We start from the raw sequence: 16,872 nt of genomic DNA, 5'->3' as shown, positions 1-16,872 counted from the left end.
CAGGCAGTTGGCAGTCTACATGAAAGCAATTCCATGCTTGCACTTAACAGCCCATGGCATCATAGAGCAAAATGGTGGGGGACATTTCTCAATAGCAATGGAACCTCATTTTCTCAAAGTAAGCCATTTTGTTGCCTGTGGCTATCACCTTCCTCAAGCATGCATGCAATAGCCAAGACCACATCCAGTTCAAATTCTAAGAAGGCTTGCATGTAGCAGGAAGTTTCGACAAACAATTTTAAAAGGAATTCCAAATAATATGGTTAGGTTCACAGAGGGCAAGTGATTACCTGGTAGGTAACTCTCTTCTTCCCATCGTTGTCTATCTGAGGTAATGTCAGAGGTCCTGAAACAATCCAGACATCTTCAAATCTTTCAGTCAGTTCCCGGCAATACATTTCCATCCTGTAAATATGCCAAACAGACTAGGTAAAACAGATGGGCTGAAGAACACGCCCGCCCCAATCAACCACGCCTGGAAAAAGGAAGAGCAAGTGGGCATTTGATGGTGGGGTGGAGCACAGAGGACAGTATTTCCCATGTATTCGAATGTACATTACATGAAGCACAATGACTGATTGTATGCCAGAAACTGGTAAGTATTAATTTGCAGTTTGTTTTTATGCGAAATGTGGAGTAGGGATGTGCACAAACCTGTTCGGAGGATGGCCTCCGAACAGGTTCGAAGACCCAGCGGTCTGGCCAGTTCGAAGGCGGTGGATAACTCTAAGGGCGAGGGAGGGTACACTTACCCCCACCCCCCGCATTTCCTCCATCAGCGCTCTCTGTAAAAGCAGTCCAGCAGAGAGGCAATGTACCTCCCTGCCACCCCATCCTCTCCTGGACCAGAAGTGACTGGAGGTAGCCCGGGTGCATCCACATGTTGGCATGTGCGCACGTACCCAATGTGTGTGTGAGCGAGTGTGCACACACATGCCCTATGTGCGCATGCGTGTGGGCTACTTCCAATCCGAGGAGAGGACAGGGCAGCAGGGAGGTACGCCGCTGACCTGCTGGACTGGTTTTACAGAGAGCGCCAGTGCGGAAAATATGGTGGGTGGGTGGGTGGGTGTGTACACCCTTTCCCCCCTTAAAGTTATCCCCCCCTTTGAACTGTCCCCCACTGCTTCAGTGCAAATTACTAATCAGTAGTGCATCCTATATTGCACCTTGTGAAAGGCCAGATGGCTCTTATTTATTTATTTATTTATTTATTTTAGTTTGCAAAACCATTGAGTATTTTGTGCCTTGTGATATGGAAAACTGAAACAGAATTTGAAAGAAATTTTGTGAGGGGGGAAAACGATTGGGTGATATTTTGTGGCGTAGTTAGTGTCTTCCCAAAAACCTGAGGAGCAAAGCTAAACATGCGTAAGAATACTCTTGCAAATGAAATGAAAGACTGTTGCCACTGAAGGTGAGCAAAGACACTAGGTTATAAATGGAGGGAAATGAGGCTTGGTTAGAACATAAGAACAGCCCTGCTGGATCAGGCCCAAGGCCCATCTAGACCAGCATCCTGTTTTGCACAGTGGCCCACCAGATGCCGCTGCAAGCCTACAGGCAGGAGTTGAGGACATACCCTCCCTCCTGCTGTTACTCCCCTGCAACTGGTACTCAGAGGCATCCTGCCTCTAAGGCTGGAGGTGGCCCACAGACAACTAGTAGCCATTGATAGACCTCTCCTCCATGAAGTTATCCAAACCCCTCTTAAAGCCATCCAGGTTGTTGGTTGTCAACACATCTTGTGGCAGAGAATTCCACAAGTGGATTATGCGTTGTGTGAAAAAGTACTTCCATTTGTTGGTCCTAGATTTCCTGGCAATCAATTTCATTGGATCACCCTGGGTTCTAGTGTTATGTGAGAGGGAGAATTTCTCCCTATCAATTTTCTCCATACCATGCATGATTTTATAGACCACTATCATGTCTCCCCACAGTCGTCTTTTTCTCCACAAAATACACTGCCCCACTGAGGGAGAAAGGTCTTTAGTTGTTTTTTTAAAAGCAGCCACAGCTGTCAAGGAGATGTGGGGGCTTTGTTTGCTCCCATGCAAGCAAAAATTGGGAGCACACACTGGTCCCAAACCTGTTTTTGCATATGTGAGTGACTTCAATCACTGAATAATTTATTCCAAATCACACTTTCCCCCCTACATCTGCTACCTTCATCGGCTGCTTCAAGCTTGTCTGGATTGCATCTTGGAGGAGCTACCAGTGGAGACTCCTTATTTACATCCTGCCGCGCATCACTGAAGAAGCCAAACACTCATTTGCACCTTCTAGATTTAAGGAGAAAGTAAGGTCGTGCACACAACCTAGACTTATCTGGGCGGGGGAGGGCTCGAGGGGAAGGCAGGATCCGTCCTGCCTTCTCCCACACCAAAGCCACTCTCGGGCTTGCCAGTGCCACACACCAGTTGCGCGGAGCTTGTCCTGCCAGTCGTCTCGGGCTTGCCAACACTGTGCACCCACCCAACCAGCATGCAGCAGCTCTGAGAGCGGCCAGGCAGCAGGAAGAAAGCAGGCTGCAGCCTCCTGCGCCCCACAATGCACCACAGAACAAGCACAGGGCAGTGGAGGATTTCCCCACACGCTGGGCGCTCTAGACGCCTGGCTCTGTGTCTGCTGGGGCTGCCATGCTGACTATGTGCAGGTGAACATCATCTGTTTACAACAACTGGGAAGCAGGGAACTGTTCATAGACTCACTCACATGTGCAGCTATCAAATTAACTGAAGCTGTTATCATACTGTGTTCCCTGCTTGAAGCAAGCTAATTCTATGACAGTGTGTGTCTCATGAATTTAATTTTAATTCCATTTAATTGTATCTTTATGTTTGAAGTTATTATACACCATGAACCTCCAGGAAGGACCTCTAAGAAGCAAGACTACACATACTGTATTAGTAAAGAAATATCTGAACTCTGGATTAAAGTGTATGTAACCAGGCTTAACGTGCCTGCCATTTGCCCTTGGTAATAATTCTCTCACTGCATAAAGAGGTTGTAAGAATTTTCTAGATAATCAGAATACCAATAGTGTGTTTCCCCCACTTCCCCAAAGGAAAGAGAACTAGTTTCATGTTCTCCCTTGCTTATTCCTTCTCCTTTGGTCTTGGTGCTTCACCTGTACTTATTCTCTCCACATTGGGGTTGAATAATGTTTAAAACAAAACCAACATTATTTTACACTGTACTTAATTAACCTAGCAACAACATACCTGTTCCAGAATCCAGCATTATTTGCATAGTTCTGAGGCACAATATTGGACAGATAAAATGTTTCTGCCATGGCTTTCTATAGAAGAAAAAGAATTGCAGCTGAATCAGAATTGCAACTTAATTTTGAATGGATGCCTAGGTCTGCTTAAAAACTCAGGAGAGGTAGGCTGAAATCGTCAAATATTAACATACAGTAGCTATGAGCATTCATTTACAAAATCCATTTGAATTCATTTTACACTGATTTAAGTGAAGACCCAAACGGTATTTTGTTGCTCGTAACTGATGTTTTCCAATCAAATTCTGTGAAATCCCCTAAATTATTGGGCACAGAATTGAGCCCTGTTCTTGCGCTTGTGCCCAGGAATGACTCTCCTGCACACCAACAAGCATGTCCCACAAATTAGTTTGCTTGATGACAGGCGGTCATTGCAACACTGCAGGTTCCAGGTTAGCAATTGAGTTGGTTGAGCAGCTTGTATTTTTGAACGTGAATATGCCACTTTTAGGATAACCCTAATCTTTCAGGGTCACCTTAAGTGGTGCAGCAGGGAAATGCTTGACTAACAAGCAGAAGGTTGCCAGTTCGAATCCCCACTGGTACTATATTGGGCAGCAGCGATATAGGAAGATGCTGAAGGCATCATAGGAACATAGGAAGCTGCTATATACTGAGTCAGACCATTGGTCTATCCAGCTCAGTATTGTCTGCACAGACTGGCAGCGGCTTCTCCAAGGTTGCAGGCAGGAATCTCTCTCAGCCCTATCTTGGAGAAGCCAGGGAGGGAACTTGAAACCTTCTGCTCTTCCCAGAGCGGCTTCATCCCGAGGGGAATATCTTGCAGTGCTCACACATCAAGTCTCCCATTCAGATGCAACCAGGGCAGACCCTGCTTAGCTATGCGGACAAGTCATGCTTGCTACCACAAGACCAGCACTCCTCTCCGAGCGCTGCATCTCATCTCACACTGCGTGGGAGAAGGCAATGGTAAACCCCTCCTGTATTCTACCAACGAAAACCACAGGTCTCTGCGGGAGCCAGGAATCGAAATTGACTTGACGGCACACTTTACCTTACTTTAATCTTTCAGGAGTGTGCATCATCGCTGCCAGTCTGAAAGGGCAACATTGGACAAAAAAATGCCCACCAAAGAAAAGCCTGCCTTCCCCTTCTGCTTCAGTCTGCCTTAATTCCCACCCTCTCTGCCTTGCCTCCATCCCTCACGCACCAAAATGCCAAGCTTTTCAGTCTGCCATCACTCCTCCCTCCCTGCCTTGGTGGTCTTTGCCTGTCTATGTAGCATAAGGGCCAAAATGCTAGCCTCATTCACTATGCCTGCCAAACAGTGCTTTCCCTCTCAAATGGAAAGAGGGAACCAAATGGAAACAAAACAGGGCAGAGGGGTGAAATGTCTATGGAATGACTGCTTTTTCCACTCAGTCCACTTCCTCCTTTGGATGCACACTCCACCTCCGGCTCTGTGCCACTTTGTAATTCAAGATCACTTTGCTAGTAGATTATTTCTGTGAGCCTGATTCAATTAACTATAAAATAGGGATTTCCCTACCTTTGCAAACGGAACAGCAATGCCCTGTCATTCAATGTACTGCATCTTGAGATGGCAGTTTCGAAGTTCAGTCTGCTTTACTGACTTTCCTCTTGTTCTTTACTGACTTTCCTCTTGTTCTGACTTTCCTCTTACTATAAGCCAAGTACAGGAGCAGAAGATTTGCCCAGGATCACCAAGCATTTCAACAGCCAATGTAAACCACCCTGAGCCTTTTGGAAGGGCGGTATAAAAGTTTTAATAATAAATAAATAATAAATATGATGAACATGATCCATAATTCCTAGAGCACAGTTCCAAAGAATTAATAGATCCCAGCTCTGTTGAAAACAATCATGGTACAAATATCCCTTCCCCTCCCCTTCAAAGAAACAAAGAGTAAGAATTTGCAGTCCTACTGGTGAATACTTGTTATCTCCTGCTGGGGCCATATGGCCTCGCGACCAGCCATTCCCAAGGTAGTCTTCATTCATGGCACTGAACACTGAAGGGATGCTTGGATCTGGTCTAAATTTACAATATTTCCTTTCCGCGTTGCCTAAGGAACAAGATAAATTAGTGTTACACTTCTATCCTGCCTTTCCTTGATGGCAGAACTCAAAGCAGCACACACAGATTTCCCAGGCAGTGACCTGACTTAAACTTGCTTAGCTTCAACAACCTGGCTACATCACGTTCTTTGAGATCATACTGTTGAGCACACGGGGTGGAAGACCCTTGCTGTTAAAGTCTCTGCACCCTGCAATTACTCCCAAAAGAATTTTCGCTGCCACCACCATTTCAGGGTTGATAAAATCGATGATTAAAAAAATAAAAATAATGGATTTTTAAAAATTTAAATTGATTTTTTAAAAAAATAATAATAATCAAGAGCCTAGGTCAATGATATCATAATGAATATTAATCATAACTTCTAATTATATTCTATGAACATATTAACAGTAGGATAAGAGGACAAAAGATAATAGATCTGATCAGTCCTATTCCTCAGGTGATGTACATGCAGCACACACAGTCAGGCCCTAGCTCCCCCGCTCAAAAGTAAAAAGGCAAATAAGGTAAATGAATGAACAGAAGATTGTGGGGGATGGAGCAGATCTGAGCAAGGAGGAGGAGTTTGGATATAAATGCACAGGATGGAGAGTGAAACCAAAAGTGAAGAGAACATATTCATGCAGTCCTAAGGAAACTTTTTGCGAGTGGATCCTCCACTGTTGAAGGGAAAGACCTATCATGGCAGCAGGCTGTAAAAGAGACCCGACTTCAGAATATTTTAATGAAGTTCCTGTACCTGTGGGTAAGAAAGACGTGTGCAAAAGGCAACAGTGCAACAACGAAATGCAAGGCCTGGTTGCCTGAATGAAACAGCATTAGGAGAAGTGTGTACCTACCTTCCAAAAATGTAACCTACATCTATCAATAAATATATATTAAGGTTACATCAGACAACAAGAATGTACTTTTATAGGAAAATATGATTAAATAGAATCTTCCTGAGTAGTAATTTAAATTGTGATTTAAATCATTAAAATTGAATCCTTCTGTGAAGCGATTTAAATCATAGGAGAGGGAGAGTCCATCCACTTCCCATCCAGTGCTGCCTGGGGTGAGAGACAAGGTGGCTGCTGTGGACTCCTGCCATTACCTGCCTGCTCCTGCCTCCCCTTGGGGCTGCTGGCTCTGTGTAACATCTGTGGGGAGTGTGTGCAGGATTGGGACCAGCTCCTGGGTGACACAGCAGTTCCTCGGGTCACCTATTCCAGTGGCGGTGAGAAACAGAAGAAGTAATGTTGACAGGTCAGCAGGCTGTTGCAAGGAAAGGGAAATCAGAAAACTTAATTGCTGTCTCCCCTTCTGAATGTCCTGCCAGCTCTTTGACCTTGGAAAGCAATGCTAACCACCCAAAGAGCCTTGTCTTGCTCTTTTGTAATGACAAGTCGGTCTAGAATAAACCTGAAATCATCCATGATTTGATTCTGGATGAAGAGGCCGATCTGGTATGTATGGCGGAGACTTGGCTGGGGGAGGCTGGTGGCCCAGTCCGGTCCCGGCTTCTTCCTCCAGGGTACTCTGTTGAGGAGCAGGGAGGGGAAGTGGGCAGGGAGGTAGAGTTGCTGGGTCTACAAGAACAGTATCTCCTTTGCCAGGATCCCTGTCGAAGTGTCCGACCATATTGCAGATCACCCCGCTGCCCAAGGGAGTCCCGAGCTGACGGACGGTCTCGGGCTTGGCGCTGGAGTCTTGCAGGCTTTGTGCTGGGGGACTTCAGTGTTCACTTTGGGACCAATTTGTCCAGGGCGGCTCAGGAGTTCATAGTGGCCATGATGACTATGGTCCTATCCCATTTGGTCTTGGGACCGACACATATTGCTGGTCACATGCTTGATCTGGTCTTTCACTCCGAACAGGGTGGTATTCCGTGGGTGGGAACTCCTGTGATTTCCCCTTTGTCATGGACATACCACCATCTGGTTAAGGATGGGCTCACAACTACATCCCTCCTCTGCAGGGGCGGGGGGCCCATTAGGATGGTCCGCCCGAGAAGGTTACTGCATCCAAAAGGATTCCAAGAAGCCTTGGAGGGATTTAGTGTTGGCTTTGCTGGTGACCCTGTTGACACTCTGATGGAGCACTGGAATAATCAACTTACCAGGGCAGTGGACACGATCGCTCCTAAGCGTCCTCTCTGACCCACTTCGAAACTGGCCCCTTGGTATACAGAAGAACTACGGGGGCTGAAGCAGCAAGGCAGATGACTAGACTTGACTCTAATTCGACAGATTATTACATAGAGAGCATTTGAAGATCTATGCTCAGGTGATACACGTGGCAAAGAAGCAGTTCTTTTCCTCCTGTATCGCCTCTGCAAATTCACATCCGGCAGAGTTGTTCAGGTTTGTGAAGGGGCTAATGTGCACCCCTTCCCCCTTGAATCAGTACTTTGAACCAACAATTACTCACTGTAACTTTTTAAATGAGTCCTTTGTGGACAAAATCTCTAGTATTTGGGCCGACTTGGATTCAAACTCCACAACTGTTACAGAGTCTGATGTCGAGGTGTCCAGCAGCTCCTCTTATGTGATGCCCCTGGATCATTTTCAGGTTGTGACTCCTAAGTATGTGGACAAGTTGTTTGGAATGGTGCAGTCTACCACCTGCCCTCTTGATCCTTGTCCGACATGGCTTATACTATCTGGCAGGGAGGCTGTTGTAGAGGGCCTGGCAGAGATTATAAATGCTTCTCTGAGGGAGGGCAGGATGCCTCCTTGTCTTAAGGAGGCAATCATAAGACTGCTTCTGAAGAAGCCTGCCTTAGATCCCTCAGAATTAAATAATTATAAGTCTGTCTCCAACCTTCCAAGGGGGATTGAGAAGGTGGTGGCCTCGCAGCTCCAGGCGGTCTTGGAGGAAACTGATTATTAAGACCCATTTCAAACTGGCTTTCGGGCAGGCTATGGGGTGGAGACTGTCTTGGTTGGCCTGATGGATGATCTCCAATTGGGAATTGACAGAAGGAGTGTGACTCTGTTGGTCCTTTTGGATCTCTCGGTGGCTTTCGATACTATTGACCACAGTGTCCTTCTGGAATGTCTGAGGGGATTGGGGTTAAGAGGCACTGCTTTGCAGTGGTTCCACTCATGCCTCACGGGTAGATTCCAGATTGTATTTCTTGGAGACTGTTGTTCTTCAAAATCTGAACTTTCGTATGGTGTCCCTCAGGGCTCCATATTGTCTCCAATGTTAACATCTACATGAAACCACTGCGAGAGATCATCAAGGGATTTGGTGCAGGGTGATATCAATATGCTGACACCCAAATCTATTTCTCCATGTCAGCATCATCAGGAGAAGGCATAACCTCCCTAAATGCCTGCCTGGAGGCAATAATGGGCTGGATGAGGGAGAACAAACTGAGGCTGAAGCCAGATAAGATGGAGGTACTTATTGTGTAGGGTTGAAACTCGGGAGACAATTTTGATTTGCCGTTTCTGGATAGGGTCACGCTCCCCTGGAAGGAACAGGTGCGCAGTCTGGGGATGCTTCTGGATCTGAACCTCTCCCTGGTGTCCCAGGCTGAGGCAGTGGCCAGAGGTGCTTTTATCAGCTTCAGCTGATACACCTGCTGTGTCTGTTTCTTGAGATGAATGACCTCAAAACAGTGGTATATCTGCTGGTAGCTTCTAGGCTGGATTAGTGCAATGCACTCTATGTGGGGCTGCCATTGTATGTAGTCTAGAAACTACATTTGATTCAGCATGCAGCGGCCAGGTTGGTCTCTGGGTCATCTAGGAGAGACCATATTACTCCTGTCTTGAAGGAATTGCACTGGCTACTGATACGTTTCTGGGTAAAATACAAGCCAGGTGCTGGTCGTTACCTATAAAGCCCTAAACAGCTTAGGCCTTGAATCTTTAAGAGACCGTCTTCTTCGCCATGATCCCCACCACCTGCTAAGATCATGTGGAGAGGCTCACCTGTGGCTGCCGCCAACTAATCTGGTGGCTACTCGGGAACAGGCCTTCTCCGTTGCAGCCCCTGGACTTTGGAATGCACTCCCTGTTGAAATAAGAGCCTCCCCATCTCTGGCAACTTTTTAAAAGGCACTGAAGACACATTTATTCACCCAGGCTTTTAATTAGATTTATAGTTTTAAATAAATTTAATACTGGGTTTTAAATGTTTTTAATCTTTTAAATGATTTTAATTGTTAATTGGTATAGTGTTTTAAATTATTTTAATTGTAGACCGCCCAGAGATGCAAGTTTTGGGCGGTATAGAAATATTTTAAATAAATAAATAAATAAATAAATAAATAAATAAATAAATAAATAAATTCGACCCTGAAAGTTTAGACACAAGTGCCACCCAAACCTCCCCACATTCAGCATTTATCTATAGAAGCAAACACTGACCGTGAGGAGAGCAGTTAAGGTTCTAAATCACGGGAAGAAACTCTCCCTACGTTCAGTGCTTGCCTCTGCAGACTAGCAGTGAATGAGAGGATTCCTAGGAAGTGTGGTTATGAAACCCAGCTGCACAGCAGTGGGGCTAGCTGGCATGCTCCTGTTTGTGCCCATCACATGTTGATATTCCCAACAGCCCTGACACCTGAATAGAGCATCCAAAGTACCTCTAAGGAAACTAACTGTAACAATGTACACACACAAAGGTTCAGTTACCTGTAGTCTTGTATTTCGAAATATGTTCAATCACCCATCGAGGCACCCGTTTTGCCTGGTCGTAAGATAGCGCATGGTTGGTGTAACATCTGGTCTCTGCTCCAGCTACAGGAAATCCATATTTTTTCAACACAGACTCTGTCACTGGTTCTAAGAGACAAATAAACCAATCAGCACCCATAAGAGAGTCAGAAAATACATCAGTTCCATAGGAAACAGAACCACATTTTTAAATGCCGACTTTATTCACTCTGGAACATTTTTTCCAAGTCTCACCAAACTGCTGTATTTAGGCTGGCTTCATGTCAATGAAGATAAGCTGTCAATAGTTTTATAAATATTTATCATGCATTAATTTGTTGTTAAGATTTACTGTAGATGTATATTCATTTTTAAAGTCTATTGCTATCAGTCCTAAAAGATGAGGCAAGCTACAGAACCAAATAAATGAAACAGGACGTTACATTCCTAAGTGCAGGCTTTAGATTTTTAGGTGCCCAGACAACCAGATATGCATCAGAGTAATAAAGAGCATGGGAAATAAAAAGCTGTATACAATTAAAGGTTGAACACCTATGTGTAGGGTTACTAACCTTTTCCTGGCAGAGTTCCTGTGCTTTTAATAGCAGCATGACAAGCAGGAATTCAGCAGCTATAACTTATCTTGTCATGAAAATGCAGTAGTGGGAAACATGCTTGATTTCTGCTTTTTCATTTAACTGTTCAGAGGCAGTGTACTGCCAAGTACTGAAGAAAAAATTACCATAATTAAAATTAAATTATGATGGTGGTGATTACCACCACCATCATGCCTTGCTTGTAAGCTTCCAAAAGCAGAAATGTGACCACAGCTGGAAACAGAATATTAGAATGGCTGCGTCCTTGGTTCGATCCTGAGACAGGTCTTATGTTTCAACAGCACATGAGCTCTGCCAGAAAAGAGACAGCTACCCAAATAGATCACTCAAATACAAAGAATCTGAAAGAGGTTGATTAAGAAGGTGCTTCATTTATCATGTTAAAACATTCAAAAATATTCAGTGTTTGAAAGTGAAAAGCAGACAATACGCTGTGTACCGTAATCTTTCGCCCACCACTTCAGATTGATTTTTATAATAGTAATAAATACACTTAAGCCACCATAAAATGAAAAATATGTCATAGCTAGCAATTAACTACTGGTGTGACAGCACCAGAGAAAACTACTTTCTCAGTACAGTGCTGATTGATGTTTTTCGTATGCAGGGAGAAGCGAGGTGGATGTTGTTTTTAATTCAATTTATATTTAACAATTTATGAACAAACCACAGATTGCTTTTTTATTTTTGAGATCTGGCAAAAGATTTTGTTTTGCCTTTTAAAAAAAATGTACTGTTATTGTACAAACAATGGTACATAAATGGTAAAAGTAACATTTCAACATTGTTAACCGAAGGAAATCTATAAAAGAAACATATATTCTGTTCTGTTGTGTACAATTATTTCAGGGCATTTTGTAAAATGTAACTGGCAAAACTTCCCGTAGCCTAAAATGTCATGTTAAAGTAAGGTATGTTAACAATAGGTTTCCCACCCACAACCCAAATGCTTTTTCTTTAGAAATTGCTAATGTGGCCCAACGAGTAGCCTGGGAGCATCTGAAGTTTCAGGGTTTGTGAATCTGGGGATTTAAGAGTTTCAGAAGAAATGCTGGTATCTGACAGCAATTCTTCATATCAAAAATCATAAGAACTAGCTTAACCAGCGCAGAGCATCTGCACACTAGTACTTGATTGCTTCCCTCACCCCCTGCCACAGCCCCCCTCACCTCAGCATTGCTTGCACCTACTGGCCAAGTTGCAGCCCCCTATCCCCAGAGACCTCCACACCCTCACCCGGGCCCCACCCTCCCCACAGGAGCAGCAGCAGCAGCTGACTGGGCCTTCCTCGCTGCCGCCACTTCCATGGACGCTCATTCCCCTCAGGTCACTGACAGGCCTAGGCCCACCCCTTGCTTGCCTGCCTCCCTCTGACAATGGCTTTGGTAGCCCCAAACAGTAGCAGTGGTTGACTGGGCCCTTCCTTGCTGCCAATAGGCACCGCCATAGCTGCTCGTTCCCCTCTGGTCACTGACAGGCTCAGGCCCGTCTCTCGCCCTTTCTTCTTTCTCTCTTCCCCTCCCTTCTTTCTTTCTTTCTTTCTCCTCCACTTGCTCTTCCCCTCTGTCTTTCTTACCCTCTCTTCTTTTTTCATCTCTCTCTCTCTCCCCCTTCCTGAGTTAATAGATCTTGTTCATCTTGTTTCCTCGGCTAATTCACACAGTGGTAGCCTCCTTCTCCTGAAGATGCTCTTTCCACCCTCATGACCCCTCTCTTAGCAGACCTCTGCCCACTATCTATAGATAGATTGACAGACAGAGAGACAGATAGCTAGATAGCATTTCGTCTCCTCTACAATCAATAAAATCTTCCAACCTGTAATAGCTGCATTCCAACTGACCTTAACCATCACAGGCTCCTCCTCTCTATCTGCATATGAAATCGAATGAATGAAAGAATGAATTAATATGGAATCCCCACTGCCAGTCATCATGGTGCCACAGGCTCCTCCTCCCTATCTGCATATGGAATCCCCACTGCCCAATCACCATGGTGCTTCTGCTTGCGAACGAGAGAGAGAGAGAGAGAGAGAGAGCGCTGCCACACACAGGATTAGCCACGGGCACACCTTGGAGAATTCTATAGACAGAAAAGATCAGATACTAAAAACTAATTTATATGAACATATCCCAGTTTTGCTTCAAGGTCTGAAGCCTCTCACATATTTTAAACCTCCCACAGGGAACCAAGTCCTATTCGGAATCTAACTTTTATGAATGCAGAAACCTCATCTCCTCCTTTTATCATATAGGTATAATTATTTTACAAAATTTTCCCACGTTGATTTTTTAAAAGCAAAAATATCCTCTAGATATATGCTAAGGTTACCATAAAAAGCTTTATTTATTAAAACTGAAATGCTGTGAATACATAACTTTGACAACAATACAAGAAGCGGGACAGAAAAAGTATTGATGCTTTTGAACTTTGGTGCTGGAGAAAACTTTTGAGGATACCATGGACAGCCAGGAAGACAACATATGGATCATAGAACAAATCAATCCAGAATTTTCACTCGAGACACAAATGACTCAAACTATCATACTTTGGACACATCATACGAAGACCCAACTCCCTTGAGAAGTCTATAATGCTGGGAAATGTTGAAGGAAAGAGAAGGAGAGGATGACCAGCAGCAAGGTGAATGGACTCGATTACAACAGCAATGAATGCACCACTAAGAGACCTAAAAGGTCACGTTGAAGATAGATCATCCTGGAGAGAATCTATCTGTGTGGTCGCTAAGAGTCAACACCGACTTGACGGCACTCAATCAATCAATCAACCAACACAAAAGTAATCTGGTTCCCTTTTAAATCCAGTACTAAAGCTATTTCTCCACAGAGTGTCTACCACCCTAGAGACAACCTGTGTACATTTCTAATTCACCTTTCCTACTCTTTTCTTTGTTTTCCAACCTGCAGCCATCACTTGTTTGATAATTTATTAATGAAAAGGAATACTTCTCTCTCATTGTGAAGCCATTGCTTTTGTTCCTTTTTAAAGTTAGATGTCTACATTGGTGTGTGTGTGTGTGTGTATATGTATATGTATGTATGTATGTGTGTGTGTGTGTGTGTGTGTGTGTGTGTGTGTGTGTATATATATATATATATACACACACACACACACACATATATATATGAGAACACACACACGCTGTTTAACTATGATCTTTTACCTTACGTCTGGGGGGAAAAAATATTTGGTCTTAATCAAGTTCATGACCTTCTTTTAAAATGGGGAAAAATTATTAGCACAACCCCAGCTACAGATTAACAGATAAACACACCAGATTAACAGATAAACACTCGCTGTTCAAGTAGAAGTGACTCTCAAGTCCAATTCACACATTATGTTCAACATACATACAATCTGTGTACACTGTACACATGTACAGATATGTTCCGTATTTACCAAAATAGAAGACAACTCTGAATTTAAGATGATCCCCTTAAAAATAGAGGTTAAATACAGCTTCTATCTATTTACCCAAATGGAACAGGACTTTGAATTTAAGATGATCCACCCATTTCTAACATCAAAGAACCTGGAAAAAAACTAGTCTTGGGTTCAGGTAAATACAGTACATGTACATACAGGTGGCTCTTGTTATTTGTGGGGGTTCCATTCCTGCCAATTTCCGCGGATAATGAAATTGTGGATAAAGAAACCTTAACCCTATGGGGATTTGGGGGGCTGGGGTGAGGTTTAGGTCCCCAGGCATAATGAAGTGTTCTGAATATCACAAGAAAAAGCAGAGGGGACAGAAATAAGCATAGCACCTTGCTCTTCAGCAATGCGCTCAAAACCTTTGTTCCTTCTTTAAGGGTTTTTTTAAAAAACATAAATGTGCCACAAAACGGCTCAGCACTATAAAATGGCAGCAGGAAATAATGGCAGAGGTCATTTCCAGCCACTCATGTATTTCAAAGTGCCTGAGGAGGGGAGGTAGAAAGCCCTTAGTGCCCTTGAAGAGGATACATCAGGAGAGGAGGAAGGAAGGAATCAAGGAAGGTTTGATTTGGCAGTTTTCTTTTCTCAGCACAGAATATAACATGCTATGCTATTGCTGCTATATTATTAACAATCTGGTTTTTCTGGATCTCAGATTGGCAAAGGTAGAACTTGGATGCCTGTCTTCCTTCCTTGAGTTGTGGTTTGATTTGTTTGTGAGATAGTGTTGTGGCAAGAAATGGACAGTGGCAGCTCTCTCTCTCTCTCTCTGTAATATTTTCTTGGTGATTGCTGTGAGATGAGCTCCATGTCTGGCCTTGAGACTAACTTGTGCTTCACTCACGGCTCTTGTCTACTCTGCAATATGTATTGCAAAGAGTACTTAGTCAAAATGTGGCTAAATTTGCTCTAGTTGAGCTTACGGCTAGGCTTGCTGCTAAGGGTGTTGCTGTGGAAGCTGTTGCAGTGGGGTCATAATTGTGTAAGCAAGAGCAACTTCTGCCAACGATATTATTGTAGTTCAGGCACTGTGGTTGGCAGTGGATTCTGGGTCAGTGGGTTTTTTTTTTTTTTTTACCATTTTTGGACTATGTTTGAAATGTGTGTTCTTTATTGGAAGGGACAGATTCCCTTTCACTATGTGATTCTGCAGTGCTTTTCAAGGCAGGCTTGGAAAATGCATTAACTTGCGTGCACACTGCATTCTATCAGTGCAGCTTGTTTCAGCGATAGGGAACAATGGGGTACTCAAAACACCATTGTTCCCCATGGGTAGCTTCTAAGTTAACCAAAGAGGGCCTAAAGGCCATTTATCTGGAAGTGATCTGTTGTCATGATGAGAAATGGGTGACTAACCAGCGTTCTCCCCCATGGTGGAGGGTGCAGTCGTTCCACCCATTACTCAAGAACTCTCTTCAGTACCTCTCTTCCAAATTTGGCTTCAGCAGCCATACACAAGTCTATGGCATAGTGCTTTATGAAGGTGAATGTGGCATGTAGCAGCCACACTTACGTCCCTGAAGCAAAGACCAGGTAAGTGTGTTACAGAAGTAGCATACGCTCTCGTCGAGTGTGCTTTTATCACCTTTGGAGGCTGTTGGTTTTGTAATTTGTACGTTAAGAAAATGAGTTCCACCAACCAATATGACAGTCTTTGCCTCGGCACAGACATGCCCTTATTTTTATCCTTAAACAATAGAAAACACATTTTAGTATGTCTAATACTTTCCATTTGTCTTAGATAATACAGAAGGCATTTTCTGACATCCAGCTAGTCCAATGCTTTTTCTAGTCGTGTTTCAGGCTACTGAAAGAAGGATGGAAATATGATGTTTTGATTCAATTGGTACTACTTTAGGTAAGAATGCTGGATCAGCACACATAACCACTTTGTTAGGGGGGAAATTGTGTATATGCTGAATCCGCCCGTAAAGCAGCTAGTTCACTCACATGGCGGGCAGTAGTTATAGAGATCAGAAACACAGTCTTGAGTGTCAAATACCGCAAGCTTGCTCCATGAAGCGGCTCAAAGGGAGCTTCCATTAGCAAGGCCAACACCAGAGATACTCCATTGGTCTGTCGAGGGTCGTACCGAAGGGTAAAGATTATTGACACCACACAAAAACTTCTTGCATAGCAGATGTGAGATGGCAGTATGTCCTTGCCACCCCTTATGTTTCGCTGAAATAGCAGCAAGGTGCACTCATAATGACACATTTGCCAGACCCGTTTCTTTCAGGATGGTTAAGTACAATAGCACCTGATTTGTAGAGGCCTTGAGAGGATCAAATCCATGTTCTCTAGCATAAATTGTAAAATGCTTCCACCTACTAGTGTAACTTTTGCTGATTCAGGTTCTATGACTATTCAGCAGAATATTTCTCAATAGCTGACCATGGGGCCGGATGCAATATTTTCCCTCTGTCTCTTGTCAGCAAATCAGGGTCCAATGGTAGATGACAACAGGTGTTCCCTATCAGTCTGAGTAGCGATGCAAACAACGGCTGGTGCGGCCACCGTGGCATCACTAAAATGGCTTTCGCATTGTCATGTATTAGCTTGCCTACTACCCGGTTGAGCAGGGGTTGTGAAGGGAACATATACAGTAGGCATTTGCCCCAGTGGTGCAGAAAAGTATCCCCCAGAGATGCTTGCCCAGTGCCTGCTCTGGAACAAAACCAAGGAAATTATTTGTTTGTGGCCGATGCAAACATATCCATCTGAGGAACGCCACACAGGTTGGTCAAGCGATCCAGGCATGCTTGTTTCAACTCCCACTCGTGGTGCTATTGGTCCTCGAACGTC

General features: G+C 44.0%; 1 protein-coding gene across 5 annotated transcripts in view; it reads right to left on the bottom strand.

The window, feature by feature from the left end:
• EXOG (exo/endonuclease G) overlaps positions 1 to 16,872 on the bottom strand; it is a 60,615-nt gene that overhangs the window by 27,092 nt on the left and 16,651 nt on the right. For all 5 annotated transcript variants that reach the window (XM_053260036.1, XM_053260034.1, XM_053260033.1 and 2 more), the window contains exons 2-5: positions 9,974 to 10,123; positions 5,192 to 5,331; positions 3,225 to 3,301; positions 291 to 405 (exon numbers count right to left, since the gene is read on the bottom strand). In XM_053260036.1, coding sequence (XP_053116011.1) covers positions 291 to 405; positions 3,225 to 3,301; positions 5,192 to 5,331; positions 9,974 to 10,123 — 482 coding nt within the window. The remainder of the gene's footprint in view (positions 1 to 290; positions 406 to 3,224; positions 3,302 to 5,191; positions 5,332 to 9,973; positions 10,124 to 16,872) is intronic.

Source organism: Hemicordylus capensis, chromosome 6, assembly GCF_027244095.1.
Source record: "Hemicordylus capensis ecotype Gifberg chromosome 6, rHemCap1.1.pri, whole genome shotgun sequence".
Taxonomy (NCBI): Eukaryota; Metazoa; Chordata; class Lepidosauria; order Squamata; family Cordylidae; genus Hemicordylus; species Hemicordylus capensis.
The sequence above is the reverse complement of the archived record's forward strand: the minus strand, read 5'-3'. Positions and strand labels throughout refer to the sequence as shown.